At 43.3% G+C, this 16785-nt stretch overlaps 1 protein-coding gene across 3 annotated transcripts; it reads left to right on the top strand.

The window, feature by feature from the left end:
• The first annotated feature begins 4311 nt into the window (after positions 1-4311).
• On the top strand, positions 4312-15599 carry nrf1 (nuclear respiratory factor 1). Of its 3 annotated transcripts, none has more exons than XM_068306725.1 (12): positions 4312-4440; positions 5889-5999; positions 6147-6291; positions 6705-6819; positions 6967-7093; positions 7267-7407; positions 9787-9945; positions 10131-10346; positions 10437-10535; positions 10774-10931; positions 12581-12702; positions 14501-15599. In XM_068306725.1, the coding sequence occupies exons 2-12, from the start codon at positions 5931-5933 to the stop codon at positions 14659-14661; spliced, it is 1512 nt and encodes a 503-aa protein (XP_068162826.1). In that variant the 5' UTR covers positions 4312-4440; positions 5889-5930; the 3' UTR covers positions 14662-15599. The 3 variants fall into 3 exon arrangements, with proteins under 3 accessions (XP_068162826.1, XP_068162827.1, XP_068162825.1); XM_068306726.1 differs by having other exon boundaries at positions 5889-6008; positions 10437-10520; XM_068306724.1 differs by having other exon boundaries at positions 5889-6008.
• Positions 15600-16785: the final 1186 nt, after the last annotated feature.

Raw genomic sequence — 16785 nt, 5'->3', positions numbered from 1 at the left:
GGAAAGTTTGGAAAGCAGCAAGTAGCAGTTAGCAGCTAACACAAAAAACAAAAAAAAACATCCAAAAATGTCCGAGGATGAGATTAATAGTTATTTAACAGGGGAGAGAAATATTTCTTCTGCCATCTTAATCCAATTGTAACTCAAACACATGTATTAGATGTCGCACTACACCCCAACATAGCTGTGTTAAACACCACGCTTGCTTTGCTTGCCAGCACACTATTTAAAAGTCACACATCAGATCATTGTTGTTCCACCCTTGTATTGTTAGCAAAGTCAGAAAGCAAAGCTCTCCATTAACCATCCTTCAAACCTCACCCCCTTTGGTTATGAGCTCTCAGTAGTGACCAAAAGAATGAGACTGCAGATACAAGTGAGTGAAATTAGCTTTCTCTGCAGGATGGCTGAGCTCGGCTTTGGAGGCAGCCTGAGGAGCTCTGACATCCAGAGGGAGCTTAGAGTAGCGCTGCTGCTCCTTCATATCAACAGGAGCCACCTGAGGTAGTGCAGGCAACTGGTTTGGATGCCTCCTGGTCTCCTGCCTTCACAAGTTTTCTTGGAATGTCGAAGTGGGAGGTGAGCCTATGCCAGAACCAGCACTTGCTGGAGGGAACTTGCTGATTTAGGGATTCTTTGAGTCTCCAATGAATGAACTGGAAGGTGTTGCTGTGGACAGCGATGTTTGGAATTCCAATGCTTAGCCTCCTGCCACCACAACAACCCCAGGAAAGGGAAAGGGAAGGTTCTAACTTCTGAAGCAGCCTTAAAAAAATCTTCAATTCCACTCTTCGGAGTCAAATTTCCCAAATTCTAAAAATAAAAATTCCAAAAAAAAAATATTGCCTTTTGTCTAAACTGAGTGATCTAAAGTAAAAAGCAACTGTTTTGTCACAGCAATGTTGTTTCTCCAGTTATATATGTTGTACTTTCAAGGTGACATGGGATACATCCTTTCTTTTACTTCTTGCAAACACATCATAAATATACTTTCTTAAGGTATGTTCTACTGCAAAGTACACCTTACGTTAGATAGTATCTACATGAAGATACAAAGATCTTCGATGAATGTTGCTCCGTCTTAGATATAGAAGCAATCTCTGAATGTTCTCCAGTGAAATATGAATGAATGTGTCATATCATTCAGTAGGCATGACGCTGCAGACTAGCAACTAACTTCAGACAACAGTTTAGATTTAGTTGGATCCATGGTGCTTTAGTGCCCCCTGCTGATCATACCCCCTACTCTTCGAAAGCCCGACAACCTTGGGGAAAGGAGTATATTTAAGCGTAAATAAATTAACTCATCAGTGTTACTTGTATTGTTTTCACTGTATACATAAAAATGAATTAAGACAGGTAGACATTACCAATATTACTGCTAATAACCAGCAAATCCCTTGGGATCAGTGCAGTTATCCATCAGAATACTGTATTAAACTTTAACATTAGGCCCCCTAGTGGCGATGCATTGTAAATGTTACCTGAAAAATAATATCGAGCTCTAATGAATTGGACAAACATACAACTGCAAAAGTCCATATTTGCCCTCGCTAAGATGCCCTTCATTAATGGAAGTATCCAACAACTGCAACTCAGTCAGAATTTGTCCTATAACACGGTTGTACCCACGAGAAAGAAAAATATCGTGCATAATTTTGCTGGAGGCAAAAAAAAAACCTGCCAATTGACTAAGGTGATTAAAATATTAAAGGAGTTGTATTGGATTGATGATTAATTGGGAACTCAGGAGACTACCAGCGCGAAATTAAAAACTAAATTAACAAAGGGCAGCACCTGTGTTTCCAAACGGTGGCAAATGGAAATGTTAAAACTTTGAATGAGACGTAAATAAATGACATTCATCATACTAACGTGTGCCAGTCTGGCTGGTCATTGCTGTTTTTATACTGAAAGACATGAAAACAAAAGACAAACCGTCCATCTCTGTCTGTTCTGATTTCTTCGTTATATTTCAACATATTGCTTCATGAAAGAACTTTACAACCACAGAACTTTATCAAGGGTGACTACAAAAAAATGTAAGTTGTTTAAAGGAATATGAATGCCTCTTTTGGTGATCTAAGTTCATAAACATGAATCAAAATATCATCTTGCCACACATCTAAAAGACCATATGTTAAAAGGACAAAGATTTTGGTACTATTGGGGTGATATATATAAAGAAGAAGAAGAAAAAGAAGAATCCTCTATTAATATGCTATACATCGGGGATCTTGGAAGATGAGTGGATTAGTTTGTACTCTATCCCCTCTACCTTCCACTTCTCTTCATTCTCTTAACCTCTCTACAAGCCTGCTGACAGTCCAAACAATTACCTTCAATTATCCTCACTTCCACCTCACCAATTACATCCATTATTGATTCCAGACCCCTAGGCTGAAAGTCTTATCTATACCTACCCACAGCATGGAGGACAAAGCTGTATAGTATCAAATAATAGAACCTTGGTTCATTAATGCCCTCCAGCTTTACTCTCCATCTACATTAACTGGAACAGAAACAGTCCTCCATAGCAGTGCCCTTGAGAAAAATTTTCATTATGCAAAACCATCACTTTTTTAAGTGCGTATGACTACTTCAGTGTCAGATTACAAGACATACATGTTTTGCTTTGGAATTCTGTGTCCGGGAGTTTAAAAAGTAGAGACAATGGCATTAGAATTTAGCACGAAGGTCAGTTACACAGTATGGAAGCTGTGAAGTATGGAGTCCCACCCTGCAGCTCCCCTGACTGGCTTTAAATCTGATACTTGCTGACATTTAGTGAAACACAAACATAAGCTGCTGTCATCACATGCTCATGTAAAACATCAATCTTCTTGAAAACATGCCACAGCACCTGCAGGGAGTTGCAACAATAACGCTTCACTGCCATCTCTGACACTTTTGAGTCTGAGCTCCATGTGTGATTTGTGACACAATGCTGCCCCCTAGAGGACCTTTGTGATTCAAGGCGATTCTTCTCATTTGAAAAGAATAAATTAAGTTTATACCAAAGGAGAGAAAGAAATTAAAGAAAAAAGCAGAATAGGATTACAGTTTAATCATTCTGCCAAGTATTTCACGGATTCCATTACCTACTAGCATCCGAAAATGTTGCTCAGTACACCTTCTTCCATCTGAATTTCAATTTTGAGAACAAAATATGTGAAGCTGCGTCTGATAATTTAAACTATAAATGTCATTATGCAGTAGAGTAGCAAATAACAAATAAAGACACTGAAAGCACATTCCCGTTAAGACTGTAGTCTTAATTTTAAGACCGTCATACTGCTTTTTTATTTTTATTATACATAATAGTAGACCCAGGAGGAGACTATCTTACCATCAGTGAGGAAGCTGACCCTTTGGGATAATTGAACATTCCTAAGATGACTAGATCCCACAAACATATTTTAAAATCTACCAAGGCTTGGTTTCACAAGTCCTGAAACATCATTGAAAGGCTGTCACGGTCATCTGACTGGAATCTCCACTGGGATTTGATGAAGACTGCTGCAGCACGTTGATACAGGCATATTACAGAACTGGAGGCCTTTGCAGATAAGGAATGGGCTAAGATTCCTCAGGAATTCTGCCAGAGGTTGAACACTTCCTTTGCAGCAGGTCATAGCAGCAATAGGATGCTCGACAAACACCAAGAGATGCTTTTTATTTAAGGGTTAAGAAATTTTTTTAGAGGTCAACACAAAATGTAGGATTCTGCATTACTTTTTGGGAAACACAATTAGTAACTCGACATGAACGTTTTTATTATTTACACGAAGGAGTTCAGAGTCTGAGTACCAGAGGGCGTGGTTTATAAGGTCTGATGTGGCGTTCAAAAAATCGGAAATATTAAAAACAATAAAACAGTACGAATAACATCACATTGATTAAATTGAAAGGTGTTATCCCTGTGGTTGAAAATAGGAAAATTAGGATTTGCAAGTTACTTAAATGCGAACAATAACAAGTGAATAGCTACTTAATATACTTTTTCAGGGTAATGTATTTCAGGCGGATAAGCATTCGGTCACTTTTTAAATCATGTTTTATTCTTTAAAACGTTGCCGCATCTTTACAAAAACTGCAGTTTTCATTAAATTTATTCATATCATCGAGATTTCCAAGTATTGTAAAAAAAAAATCATAATCACATGACACTTACATTCACATAAAAACTTAAAAGAATTAAAGCTAAGATTTTTTTTTTCGTGCGTTTTTTAACCGAAACCGCTTCAGCTGTGCGTGCTAATGTAGCCAGGAAGGACGCGGTGATTGAAGCTCGGGAGGAGCACTTGAAGGCATCACCAGTACAGCTCAGTATTGTGTGTGTGGTCTATCGCTGTGCTGCTGGCTCTCCCCCGTCCTCCATTAGTGCTCGGCTCCATCCTCCCTGTACGCGCAGGCCCGAAGTAGCGCAGCCGCTCTGAGGTTAGTGCCCTACCGCGCAATCTCCATTTATTTCAGCCCCGGCGCAGCCGCATCATCGAACCCGGCAGCGTTGGGGGTGATAGATGCAGATTGTTTAGATGTCGCCTGGAGAGGCGTTATAACGCACATATGTCTTTTTTTGGTTGAGAATAACGTTGTAGGCGCGAATCGGCAGCAAGCTAATAAAGAGTAGAATAGCTTTGGATGTGACGCAGGCCGCTGGGCCTGTTTTTTGCGCTCTGTTTTGTTTAGTATTGCGCGGGTTTCACGCTAGCTTCTGTGTTACCGAGGTTTACCTGCTTTTTTTTATACAGAAATTATTCGTGTTCAACGCCGACATTTATCGTCTGCGGTTTTGGCACATAATTAACTATAATTCAGATAGCCGAAGCTATAACGCTAACCGGTTCGCTAGCTAGCGTATTAGCTAAATGTAGGACATTGCTAGCTTAGTTTGGTTTGGCAGCATAACCGACCCGGCGAGTCTGCTAACATTATAGCATTAGAGCTGTTGTGCAGAAATGCTTCATACAGGATAAAAGCAATGCCTCCTAGCTGGGAAATTATCTTGATAGCAGGCCATTTATGCAATTACACAGGAATGTTATTGTGGAGTCGTTGGTCGCGCCATTGATTGCACCAACACAATTCATGTTGTCACAGTCGAAGCACATGTATGGATGTATTTAAAGACTGAATTTACACCCCCTTAATCTGTCATTTTGCATTGTATTACTAACAAACTTAATTGTTTCTTGCCCCTTTTAAAGATCAGGTCCAGATAATATTGAATATAAGAGCTACCTAACGTGAGTCATTATTAAACAGATGAAAGTAAAAAAAACTGGCGTTTATTGCAGTTCTAATCAAGGTGAAGCATGATATTTATGTGAGCTTTCAAGTTTTATTTGGACCTTATTGAATCCCAACCCCACACTGTAAAGTCACAACACACTTCCATAAATTGCATTTAGATTTTCTCGCTTTCTTTTTCTAACCATCATAAATTTCAGTTTCAAAATATGTTGGATATGAGATTTAAAGGGAAATCGTGCTTCTGCCTAGGAATAATAGGCCCTATGAATTCAATAATTATCCATTTATTCGTTTATGAGGTAAGATTATGATAATTAAGATAAGATAATAATAATAAGATAAGATTACGATAATGTCCTTGATTCACCTTTTAATCAGGACCAATACTATTCAGTCAGGTTTTCATTAAACATCATGCAAATCCATCTCTTGTGTCACCAACTATGTAACAACAAACAGGACAGTTTTTCTTTTAAATGACACTATGCTATAGTATGACATCCTCTGCAGTGCAATCCAACAAGAAGTTGCATCCTTGGCCTATTTATATACAGTATTTTTATCATTTATGATATAATTTATAATTTTTTACATTGTTATTCTCCATCCCCTTTTTCCGTTTGCTTCCTCAGTCATTGTACCGTGGATTCAGCCGTGTAACCAGGTGGTCGATAATGGACGAGCACATGGTTCACCAGACAGAACATATGACCACCATTGAGGCCAGCGCCGTCAGTCAACAGGTCCAGCAGGTGCACTGTGAAGCATAGTAGCTAAACTGTAGAGATTTGGTTGCACAAGTTCTAGTGAGGTTCTGAAGAGCTCATTCACATGTGAGTGCCGTGATATCTTGTTCACCCGTTCTGCATGGATCGCGTCTTTGTGCTTAGGTACATGTGGCCACCTTTACCGAGGCGTCCATGATGAGCGCTGAAGAAGACTCAACTTCCTCACCCGATGAGGATCCTTATGACGACACAGACATCCTTAACTCAGCTGGCACAGATGAAGTCACTGCCCACTTAGCTGCAGCAGGTATGTCCAGACATTTGGATATACTTTTGTTTACACTAGTTGGGTTAACTGCGTCCTCTTTCTGATGAAAACAATATGGTGGTTTGATCTAAACGAATAAGACCCTCAACATTTGAGTTCTATTATTCCGGTCATCCATCTGAAGGTGCCTGTGTTCCATGTCATGCTTCTTTTTGAACACCAGGTAGTGTCAGTGAGCTGATTTGTGGACAAACTGTCAAATGGGTCAATTTTAAACTTTTCTCTTTTTTTAATCAAATTAAATAGATCGACTAAAAACGTCCGTATAAACCTTACATTCACAATAAATACTAAGAAGAAACAGTAATTAATGTAATGTACTTACTATTCCCCCTGACTGCTGGAACTTCTACATTTTTTAGAAAATCACACTGGTTCATTCTTTCTCTCAGGGCCCGTAGGAATGGCTGCCGCTGCAGCTGTTGCAACTGGTAAGAAAAGAAAGAGGCCTCACATCTTCGAATCTAACCCATCTATCCGCAAGAGGCAACAGACTCGTTTGCTCAGGTGGGTTCAGTCGCCCCTCCTGTGAACGATAAAAAAGATTTGAGCACTTGAGGTTGTTGATCAGTCTCAAACAGGCTTGACATCGCACTTTATGACTTTCATTCTGAACCGCAATGTAATGGATGGTGTTGGTGTGTGTTTTTTCAGGAAACTGCGAGCCACCTTAGATGAGTATACCACCAGAGTGGGCCAGCAGGCCATAGTGCTGTGTATCTCCCCCTCCAAACCAAACCCTGTTTTCAAGGTGTTTGGCGCTGCTCCGCTGGAGAACGTGGTGAGCGTTAAAAATCCGGTTGAGCATCTTTGTGTCCATTCAACTTTCCAGCCTCTTCATTTCTGAAACACGCTATGACGTTGATGCATAAAACATTCCTGCATCATCTAAGAGCTTTGTTTTCTATATTCTAAACGGAAATACTGTAATAAATCTGTCTTTCTATCCTCCAGGTAAGGAAGTACAAAGGCTTGATGCTGGAGGATCTGGAGAACGCTCTGGCCGAACATGCCCCGGCTGGCGGAGAGCTCTCGTCAGAGCTGCCCCCTCTCACCATCGATGGCATCCCAGTCTCCGTGGACAAGATGACCCAGGTCAGGCTCCATACTCGCTCTGCATTCCGAATCTTCACAGTAAAATGATTGTGTGAGCCGCAAAAGTGACATTTTATCCAGCAGAGGGTGCCACATGGCAACAAATTAAAATCAAAATGAGTTTTATGTTTGCTAAGAGCATCAGTGCATTTCAAACACAAACACTCGATTTATGGTGTTTTCAAAGATCCATCAGTTTCATGTTATTGGTGTGATTCATGCTTTTTTTTTAATATAATAAAAGTACAAAGTATCTGATCAATAGCGTCTGGGTCTATAAAAGGGCCGTGATGCCATTGACAGGTTTGTCCAGACTAGACTACTACTGCAACATTAGTGTCATCGGCAGTCAGTCCTGTCGTCGCCCGAGGGAATCCGGCTTGTTTACTCTTCCTTCCCAGTGCTGCCCACGCATTCTCTGGATCATCGTCAGAATGGCAAGCATTGGCAGCGGCCCTCAGAGATGGGCCTCCAACCTGGGAGCACGGCAGCCAATCCCAGGCCGGATTCGTCCGCAGAGGCCAAGTGTTAGTTGCTGCTTGTTTTTCTGCAGGTTGTAGCATGAGATTATATTAAGTAACCCATAGCCTCACTCAGCTTTCCTCAAACCACAGTTCGATCTGGGGGGTTTTAGATGTGTGCATATGCAGAATTTCAGGCTCAGGATTTTCCTTGGGAATGATTTATCAACCTTTACATGGACGAGTATGGAAAAGAGAATTCAAGGATGAATGGGAGCTAATTCAGAGAGTTAGTACTACTAATCCTTACCGGGAAGGCCTTATTGTTTTCTGTGGGGACATCTGTAGTAGGTTTTAGGCGGCTGAAGAAATCCCAACTGAGGTTTAGTGACGCGGGCAGAGGCCACAGCCCGGTCTCATCTATGGAGCATCTGTAGCAGGTGATCCCAGGTCTAGCCTGAGCACATAATTACCCCCTATCCTTGTTAGGGCGAGGGACCCGACAATATAGCCGCCTTCCTGCATGCTGATTGGACCATTGCTTGGGGGATTAGGATTGTGGGGATGGGGTTGTGGGTACAAGGACAACATGCCATTTAACTCACTCGCCACTGTAATTAGGCCATCTGGCCTAGCGCGCATGCATCTAAATACATTCACACATGGACCAGCCACAGGTGGAGATGCAAGCATCCTTTTGGTACTTATTATCCAAGTTGTTCTGGTAGAGCATCTCTACCGCAACCTCTGTCCTTCTGAAGATGTCCAAAAGTACAGACAAACCTTTTTTTTAAAATCAGGATCCAGTTTCTCGCATCTTCGTGATGCACAAAGGAACTGGTTTGCAACCGTGAGTTAGAAACAAGGGGTCTAAGGGGCATAGGAGGGAGGGATTTATTTCCCTTCGGAACCAAATTTAGCTCATGATGTCAAGGCAGGCAGACGCTGCTGTGCCTCATTGTGCAACATAATCCTTGGCAATGCTTGGATATTACCAGGACGCTGAGGACATCGGTACTAAACCCCACCCGGCCTGTTGATGAGTGTTGTGCTTGTCGACGTGACGATGAGTACAATCACACTCCACTCACTGAAGTACGTACGCTGATAAATGATCAATAATGTGCTAGTCAGGTTAGATGTACTCAGTCCCTTCTTTGAGACACAACATGGACTGGACTGTTGTCCTTACTATATAATATAGCTAGTTCTGTGCTGAATGGAATAAAATCTCAAGAGTCTGAGCAATCCAGGTGGTTCAGACCCATTTAAAGAATTTACTTGTCACTTTATGTCCTTTAAGTCCCAGACAAAGCTGCCGGCCCACAATTGCACCAACAATGACTTTCACTAATGAAGCCTGGCTCCTTGGCTTTATTGCTTGTGAATAGTGCCCTCTATTACAGCTGACAAGCTCGCATTGATCCAGTCACTCTTCCGTAACGATATAACTACAGCCTCCACCCACGTCCATGAAGTAGCATTTGTCACGCGTGATCAAAGTTAATCTGAGGTTTTTATTCCACATTGATTCCCCCCCCCTTTTTTTTTTTAGGCAAAGTCAAGCAGTTTGTCCACATTGTTGCCGCCGCTGAGACCCCTGGACCCTTGACTTGGATGGGGTCAGATCAGCCACTCGTGTTCCTTAGTGTTTGTCAGACGCATCAGGCCGGAGCCACAGCCATAGATTGGTCTGTTAATGAACGCGATCACATCGTCCTCCTTTTTAGAAAGCCTGTTTCTATTTGCAGGTCTTGGCCACATTGGCAGCTGGGAGCAAGTACACGATCGATTTGCACCTCCTGCTATCTGTTCAAGGGCGTGCATGTGTGTGAATGAGACGCTGCAGCTTTTCCCTTGAAGGTTTTTGGCGTCTGCATCATCTTTTAACTCCTTGCATCCATGCTGTGTGCTGCAGGCCCAGCTGCGAGCGTTCATCCCGGAGATGCTGAAGTACTCGACGGGCCGAGGGAAGCCCGGCTGGGGGAAGGAGAGCTGCAAGCCGGTGTGGTGGCCTGAGGACATCCCATGGGCCAACGTCCGCAGCGACGTTCGCACAGAGGAGCAGAAACAGCGGGTGAGAGAAGCGATGATGTCACACTTTGTCTATCTCTGCAGTGAGAGATGGCTTTACCTCATCTTTTCCTACCTCCATGTACCGCTACTTCCTCTAAAATCTGCAATATTGTGTTCAAGGTCAGCCATTTTTAAATCAATCTATACCAGCACTTCCTTTATAAGCTCGTGTTCCTGTGTCCCAAGGTGTCCTGGACGCAGGCGTTGCGGACCATCGTGAAGAACTGCTACAAGCAGCACGGCCGCGAGGATCTGCTATATGCGTTCGAAGACCAGCAAGTGACCACGGCGACCACCACACAACATCACCTGACTGCTGCGCAGAGCCTCGCTCACCTCGTGCCCTCGCAAACCGTGGTGCAGACAATCAACAACCCCGACGGAACGGTTTCGCTCATCCAGGTGCGTTTTAGTCGCCGCGTTCGTTGAAGATTGCACGTTTGTCTTGGAATTGTCCTGTGATGGATGTTCAACGCTCCCTTTTTCTGTCAGGTCGGAACGGGACACACTGTTGCAACGTTGGCGGATGCCTCCGAACTGCCCGGCGTGACGGTGGCGCAGGTCAACTATTCCACGGTGACTGATGGAGAGGTGACATCCGCCTGCACAGAACCCCTCCAAGTGTTTTTATGCAAAGACATAAATGCATATTTCACCATTTTTTTTAATTGTAGACAAGTATTTACTAATTAGTGCAGTGTTTGGTGCGCACTCATAGGGAGCTGTCCGTTCAGCACCACTTAGAAAACTACAAGTTAACTCCACAAAAGCAACTTTTACACAGCTGTTAGTTTTGCAACACTGAGTTATTTTCGCTGTTCATCTCCAGGTGGAGCCGAGCTGGGCCACGCTACAGGGCGGAGAGATGACAATCCAAACCACTCAGGCCTCAGAGGCCACGCAGGCGGTGGCGTCCCTCGCCGAAGCTGCCGTCGCCGCCAGTCAGGAGATCCAACAGGGAGCCACCGTCACGATGGCTCTCAACAGGTGAGGACTGAAGAAGCGAATAAGGTGCGAGATATTCAGGGAAACGAGGCTTTTAAAGTGACCAGTCGATTTAAGTTCAGTGTCTCTGGCTTTTTTGGAAGAGCGAAGGTCAGTGTCAAAAACTACAACAGAATTTACCTCCAGAATAAATACAAACGTATAGATTTTAGTGTTAAGCTGTCCTCACGGATTCTTAGAAAAAGTAAATATCGGAAATCTCTATCTGCATTTACTCAAGCAGCACTAAAAACTGGATACAAATGGGACGACTGTCAAAGCAGGTCACCGGGGGGGGGTCCGTTGGAGATGAGTCAACTGCTTTCCGTCTTATTCCAACATCTAATTAATTGGCCTGCTGCTCGTGTAGGAGCAGTGATGCAGGTGTCATGTACTTGTCAGTAAAGGCCTGAAATAACATTTAGAGTCTGCATTTCTAGAATTAAGTGCAGAATCTGGAAGGAGTTGTTTTATGATGTCACTGTTGACTGAAACAAATGCCTTGATTGCAGTGATCTGTAGTGGTAAATTATGTGCAAGGGTTGTTGTTGTTCTGTGGTTTTTCTGGAGGGAAATCAGACACACAGGATCGTATTCTGAAGGGATCTACTTCAGGATCTTAAACCGTGTCCCACGGAGGGTTCTGGTACCTACTGACGCTGCAAAAATACAACCATCTGAGGGGAAGCGTCTAAATCCCGTACACCTTTGTTGTGGCTTTTAGTGTTAGATACAAATGGTTCATTCTTGAGTAAATGTTCTAAAAATTTAATTTCATCAGTCCAACCTGCTGAGGTGCTGATAACAGTTTGTCTTTTTTCTTCTTTTTTTTTGGACTGCCAGCCATGTCGAGGCAATGATTTCAGATGTGTATGGGTATGTCCCACTGGGGCTTGTTACCTGCGCCCACCTGAGTCCTCTTTCCTCTCCCCTCCCCTCTCCTGTTTACCTGCGCTAAGCTACACTGGGCTCTCTGTTCCACAAGCTCTGGAACATTTTGTCTCTGTTTTCCAACTCCAGAGGGAGAGTAAAGCTTTTTTTTTTTTTTTTGCCATCTTTTCTGCTGTGTTGACTGTCGCCAAAGCGACAAAGTTTTGCAGTGCGGAATTCATCGACTGTGAAACACAATGATTAAAGCCCTGTGATTATTGCCCTGGTGGCACAAAAGTTTTACAGATGGACGTAAAAATAATCATAAATAACCAAAATTCAATATCTCACTTATTTTATGTGAATTTTCTTTCAGCACCTCCAACTTTCAGTAGAGTGTCATCCACATATAGTGCAAACGTACTACCTGTATCTGTGCTCTCCTCTATTCAATTTAAGATGTGATTATAAACCAATCCACTGTTCATAACGAAGCCGGTGTGGTAATAGGCTCCTGATAATTCCACTGGATACGCCTGGTTAATGAAACTGCTTTATTGGACCGTAGCACCTGGCCTTGAGGGAGATGTGACAGATTCTCCATAAATCCAGACTAGGAAAAGCCTCTTAAAGCTCACACACACTCCCACGTCTTCACCCCACATCCCTCTAATAACCTTCATCTTTGTGAGCAGACTGTGTGCATCTGTCTCTCTGTGTGGTTGTGGGTGTGTGTGCGTCTATGCTGTACAGTATATCTGATGCATTTGTGTGTGTTGCAGCGAGGCAGCAGCCCACGCCGTAGCGACATTGGCAGAGGCCACCCTACAAGGCGGAGGGCAGATTGTCCTGGCGGAGACAGCAGCTACTGTTGGGGCGCTGGCGGGGGTTCAAGATGCCACAGGTATATATTCAGCTGGGATGTCATCAGGCGTGAAAGAGAAAACGTTCACTGACTGCGTATACCATCTAGTTTAAGGTCAATGTAGAGATCAGCCAATGCTGAGACTTTATGATGGTTTGTGGAATAACAGAAGGACCCATCAGTCCACTTCCACAGCGTTATAAACCAAAGCCCGGCCGGTGTCGTCATTGCATCTAGAATAATTGGTACTTGTGTGTGTTCTCCAGCCAATGGCATTTCTAATTAGCCTTACTAAGTGTAAGCCTCCCTTGATCAGCGCTGCGGTGAGACTTCTGAGCTCCAGCACTTTAATCTACTCTGTGCTGATGTGACAGATGGTGGAAGTTGGTCGCGTCTTGTAGCAATGCTGCCTTCTTTTAATGACACGTTAGCGTCTGTCCTCTATTGTCAGCAGCCTTTACATGCTTTCTGCATTGCACCACTGTGGCGGCGTGTATCTGCTGGGCCTGGACCAGTTTGTAGTGACATCCTGGCATTCTTATTGGATAGTTTTGACGCTAAATTTCACCCTGAGGACTGTACCTGAGACTTATTCAAGTTTAAATCATCAGAGGAACAAATCTGAAGCCCGGACACGAGCACCAACCCTGGCTGGCCGTGTATTGCATTTGCAAAAATAAGCACAATTACGATCTCCTCTGATTTTCTCCAAGATCTTTGGTTCTTCGTTTCAATTCAACACTTTGTTGCCAATCGGTGGCTGATTTTTTTTTTACCTGACATAACATAAAAACAATAAAAAAAGCAAATGCATTCTGTTTGTTTGCTGTTTCACACACAAACATCCACCAGAAACATCCAGCCTTTGTTACTTGACGTCGTCCTAAAGCATAGAGAGCCATTTGGCTCCAATCACTCATGTATATACAATTAATGGAGCTCCCAAAGCCCCCACTATTGACCTTAGCTAATCACTGTAGTGCTGCACAGGAGTGCCGAGCTCCGTTTGAAGTACACTGACCCAGACACTGCTGATTGGCTTGTGTAGCAAGCCTTTCCTGACACACACACACACACACACTAATGTATACGCCCGACCGCACCAGACAAGGCCCTTAAAGTCTGAATAACTACGTTGGAGTGGCTGAATGAGGCCCTTCACTCAGTAACTGCACTGTGTCTGTATGTCACTATGCCAGGCCTGTGCCCTGTTCACTAAGCCCTCCACCATAATCACTGCCAACACAATTACCTGCATCAGCAAGACTTAACCCTGTCACAAATCACTGGAGAGTGGGCTTAGCAAGGGCCACATTAGAAGACCTGCAATTACAAGCTAACATGGACAAAAGGACGATTTTTTATTTTTTTTCTAAAACTCAAAATATGAATTGATTCTAAGGCAGCCTCTGAATCAGCGTCATGTATTTGAGAGGGAGTCACAGTCGCGTCTGTTCGGTGCGTTCAGTACATCTCCGTTCACAGAAATGGGAGTGGGGCATGAGCCGCTACCATTCCACAGACTGACCTTCTTGCCTGCTTGTGACACTGACAGCTTGCAGGGTGGGGCACCGGGGGCCCCACGTGACTGCAGCATTAATCCCTACAGAAGGACACACACAAACACACACTGGGCAAGGGGGATGCAAGCGGAGATCTTTCAATTGGACCTTTGTTCAGCAATGCTGTTTCTATAGCATGGCTGTCGTGAGGGTTGCCGTTATGATCATTTTTATTATCAATTATAATGATTTTTAAAAATTTATATGAAAAGATCTAAAAAGTGACGTCACAGATCCCCACATCTACAGTGAAACAAACTTTGTCCCCGCCTCAGGTCTCGTCCAGATCCCGGTTAGCATGTACCAGACTGTGGTGACCAGCCTGGCCCAGGGAAACCGGCCTGTCCAGGTCGCCATGGCACCGGTCGCCACACGCATAGACAACACTGTCACGCTGGACGGCCAGGCGGTGGAGGTCGTGACGTTGGAGCAGTGACGTTTACGTCTCCGGAAGGAGAAAATGGCAATGACTCCGCCCCTCCCCCTCCATCCAAACCCACCCCACCCGGAGCTTCGTTCTTACGGCTCATACCGTAAGAACATCGTGCCGTGTACAGTGTCAAATATATTTTTAATGTACATCTGCAGGGGACGTGAAAGTGAGTTAATAATGAACTGTGTTTACTGTGTAAAGATATTGCTTCTGGTGATGTTTCTCCCCTTTAGCTTTTTGTTCTGTTTTGTTTTTTCTTAGCTGTGATATTGACTATTTAGTATTTATTTCTTTACAGTCAGCCTTTGCTTAAAACATTAGATGAACCAAAAAGCCCCAGGAGAAAAGCCACCACTGCTTCACCCAGACTGTGTGACGGTCACTGTTCCACTGTTCGTCTTTGTACTTTGTCTGGCTTTTGGGATACATCTAATCGGGTGCCGCATTCACAGATGACTCCTGTGTTTTCCCACCTATTAGCTCGCGATTCTTTCTACCGCAGCTCTTAGTACAGAGAACCTGAGCTGAAATACAATGTTAAGTAACCTTTCATTTTTTTCTATCCTCCCCACAAACCCACATCCGCACTATGCTTTTTAACTAAAATCACGCACACGCCATGATTTGTGAAGACTCAGGATATACATCTAGGTGTTCTTTGTGCTACTGCTGACTACCGTTTTTGTCTATCAAATCTATTTATTTAAGGCGCACAGATAAGAGCACCCTATTCGTTCATCCATCACGGGAAATCACAGGAATTTTAGTCGCGCTCTGATGGGCGCTGCAGTGTTTGTGTTGTAAAAATCAAGAAAAGCATGTCATTGGGAAAAAGAATAAAAAACCAGACTTGCCACTAATCCACATAGGTCGATGCAGCTGTAACAGGTTCATCTTTCACCACTGTTTTTAAAAACAAAAATTAAGCTCAATAAAGTGGCTGCTGTTCACTATTCACTTGGTTTCTGTCTTCATTACATTTGTACTGTTTCAACATGGTTGTATGGATCCATAGAATGTGATTAGAGCAGCTCTTAAAACCTGATATTTATCGTTATGGTGTTGTGATGGATCTGGATTTATAAATTTTGTCAGCAAGATTCAGCAAATAAACTGACTTCATACCCTGTTAAAAAGCAGAAAGCCTGGGGGGAGGAAATTAGTATCTGCATGAATACCACAACTGGGACGACGCAACAAGTGTCCCGGAGGCAGGGTGGAGTGGGGCAGAATGCTCGCCATTCCACGACGGTACTTCTACAAAAATATTTGTTGTATATCTTAGTTGCCGCAAAAACCTGATAACCACCGTCTTCCTCAACGGCGAACGCCGCCCCCGCTCCTCCACCCTCCCTGCCATGACAGACAGGGCTGTGATTACATCATAAGCTGCCTGAACCTCCTCTGCTTTAAAGCCTGGGATTTGCTACCCGGGCCCTTCTGTTGCAGAGCAGAACAGAGAGGGAGATGCATCCGGGCTTTAATCTATGAGGCGTCGGTGTGTACGCCGTTCTCCCCTGATTAAAGCCCGATCAGGTTGAATTGGAATGGATGGGGAAAACAAACGCCCCGTCTTCTTTACTTTTCTTTCTTTCTTCTTTCAGCAATTTTTTAATTGGATTCCCTGTGTGAGACAAGAACACCAAAGAATCGGCTCTGCCATCAGATGTTTCTAATTAAAAATAGTAGTAAACCACATAAAAGATGTGGTTTATCATTTTTATTTTGTCCCTAATTATTATTTAGGGTTCTTATATTAATGCTTGCTTTTATTTTATTTGTAGGTGACCTTCCGTAGTAGTAGGGATCCTTCATTCTGCTATTGGGTGGTGAATGTTTTGTATCTCTCGGATGCCACTAATACCTAAATTTACTCCTAACTTGCTTTTCTGTGGCCCAACAGAATCCTTTTGCAAATAATGCTTGTGAATTAATTATAAAATAATGCCGAACTGATAAATGACCTTGCCTAGCCACGTAGCTAAGGTTGTCATATTAGCCTGCACCAGTATACAGTGTAAAGTACAGGTAGTCCTCAACTTACGAACATGCAACTTTTGGAGAAACAAAACGCACGCCGCCATGTTCGACTATAAACTGTTTTTCCACTCCAGCCTATTTTCACAC

This window comes from Antennarius striatus, chromosome 22, assembly GCF_040054535.1.
Source record: "Antennarius striatus isolate MH-2024 chromosome 22, ASM4005453v1, whole genome shotgun sequence".
Lineage (NCBI taxonomy): Eukaryota > Metazoa > Chordata > Actinopteri > Lophiiformes > Antennariidae > Antennarius > Antennarius striatus.
This window is presented reverse-complemented; position numbering and strand designations above follow the sequence as displayed.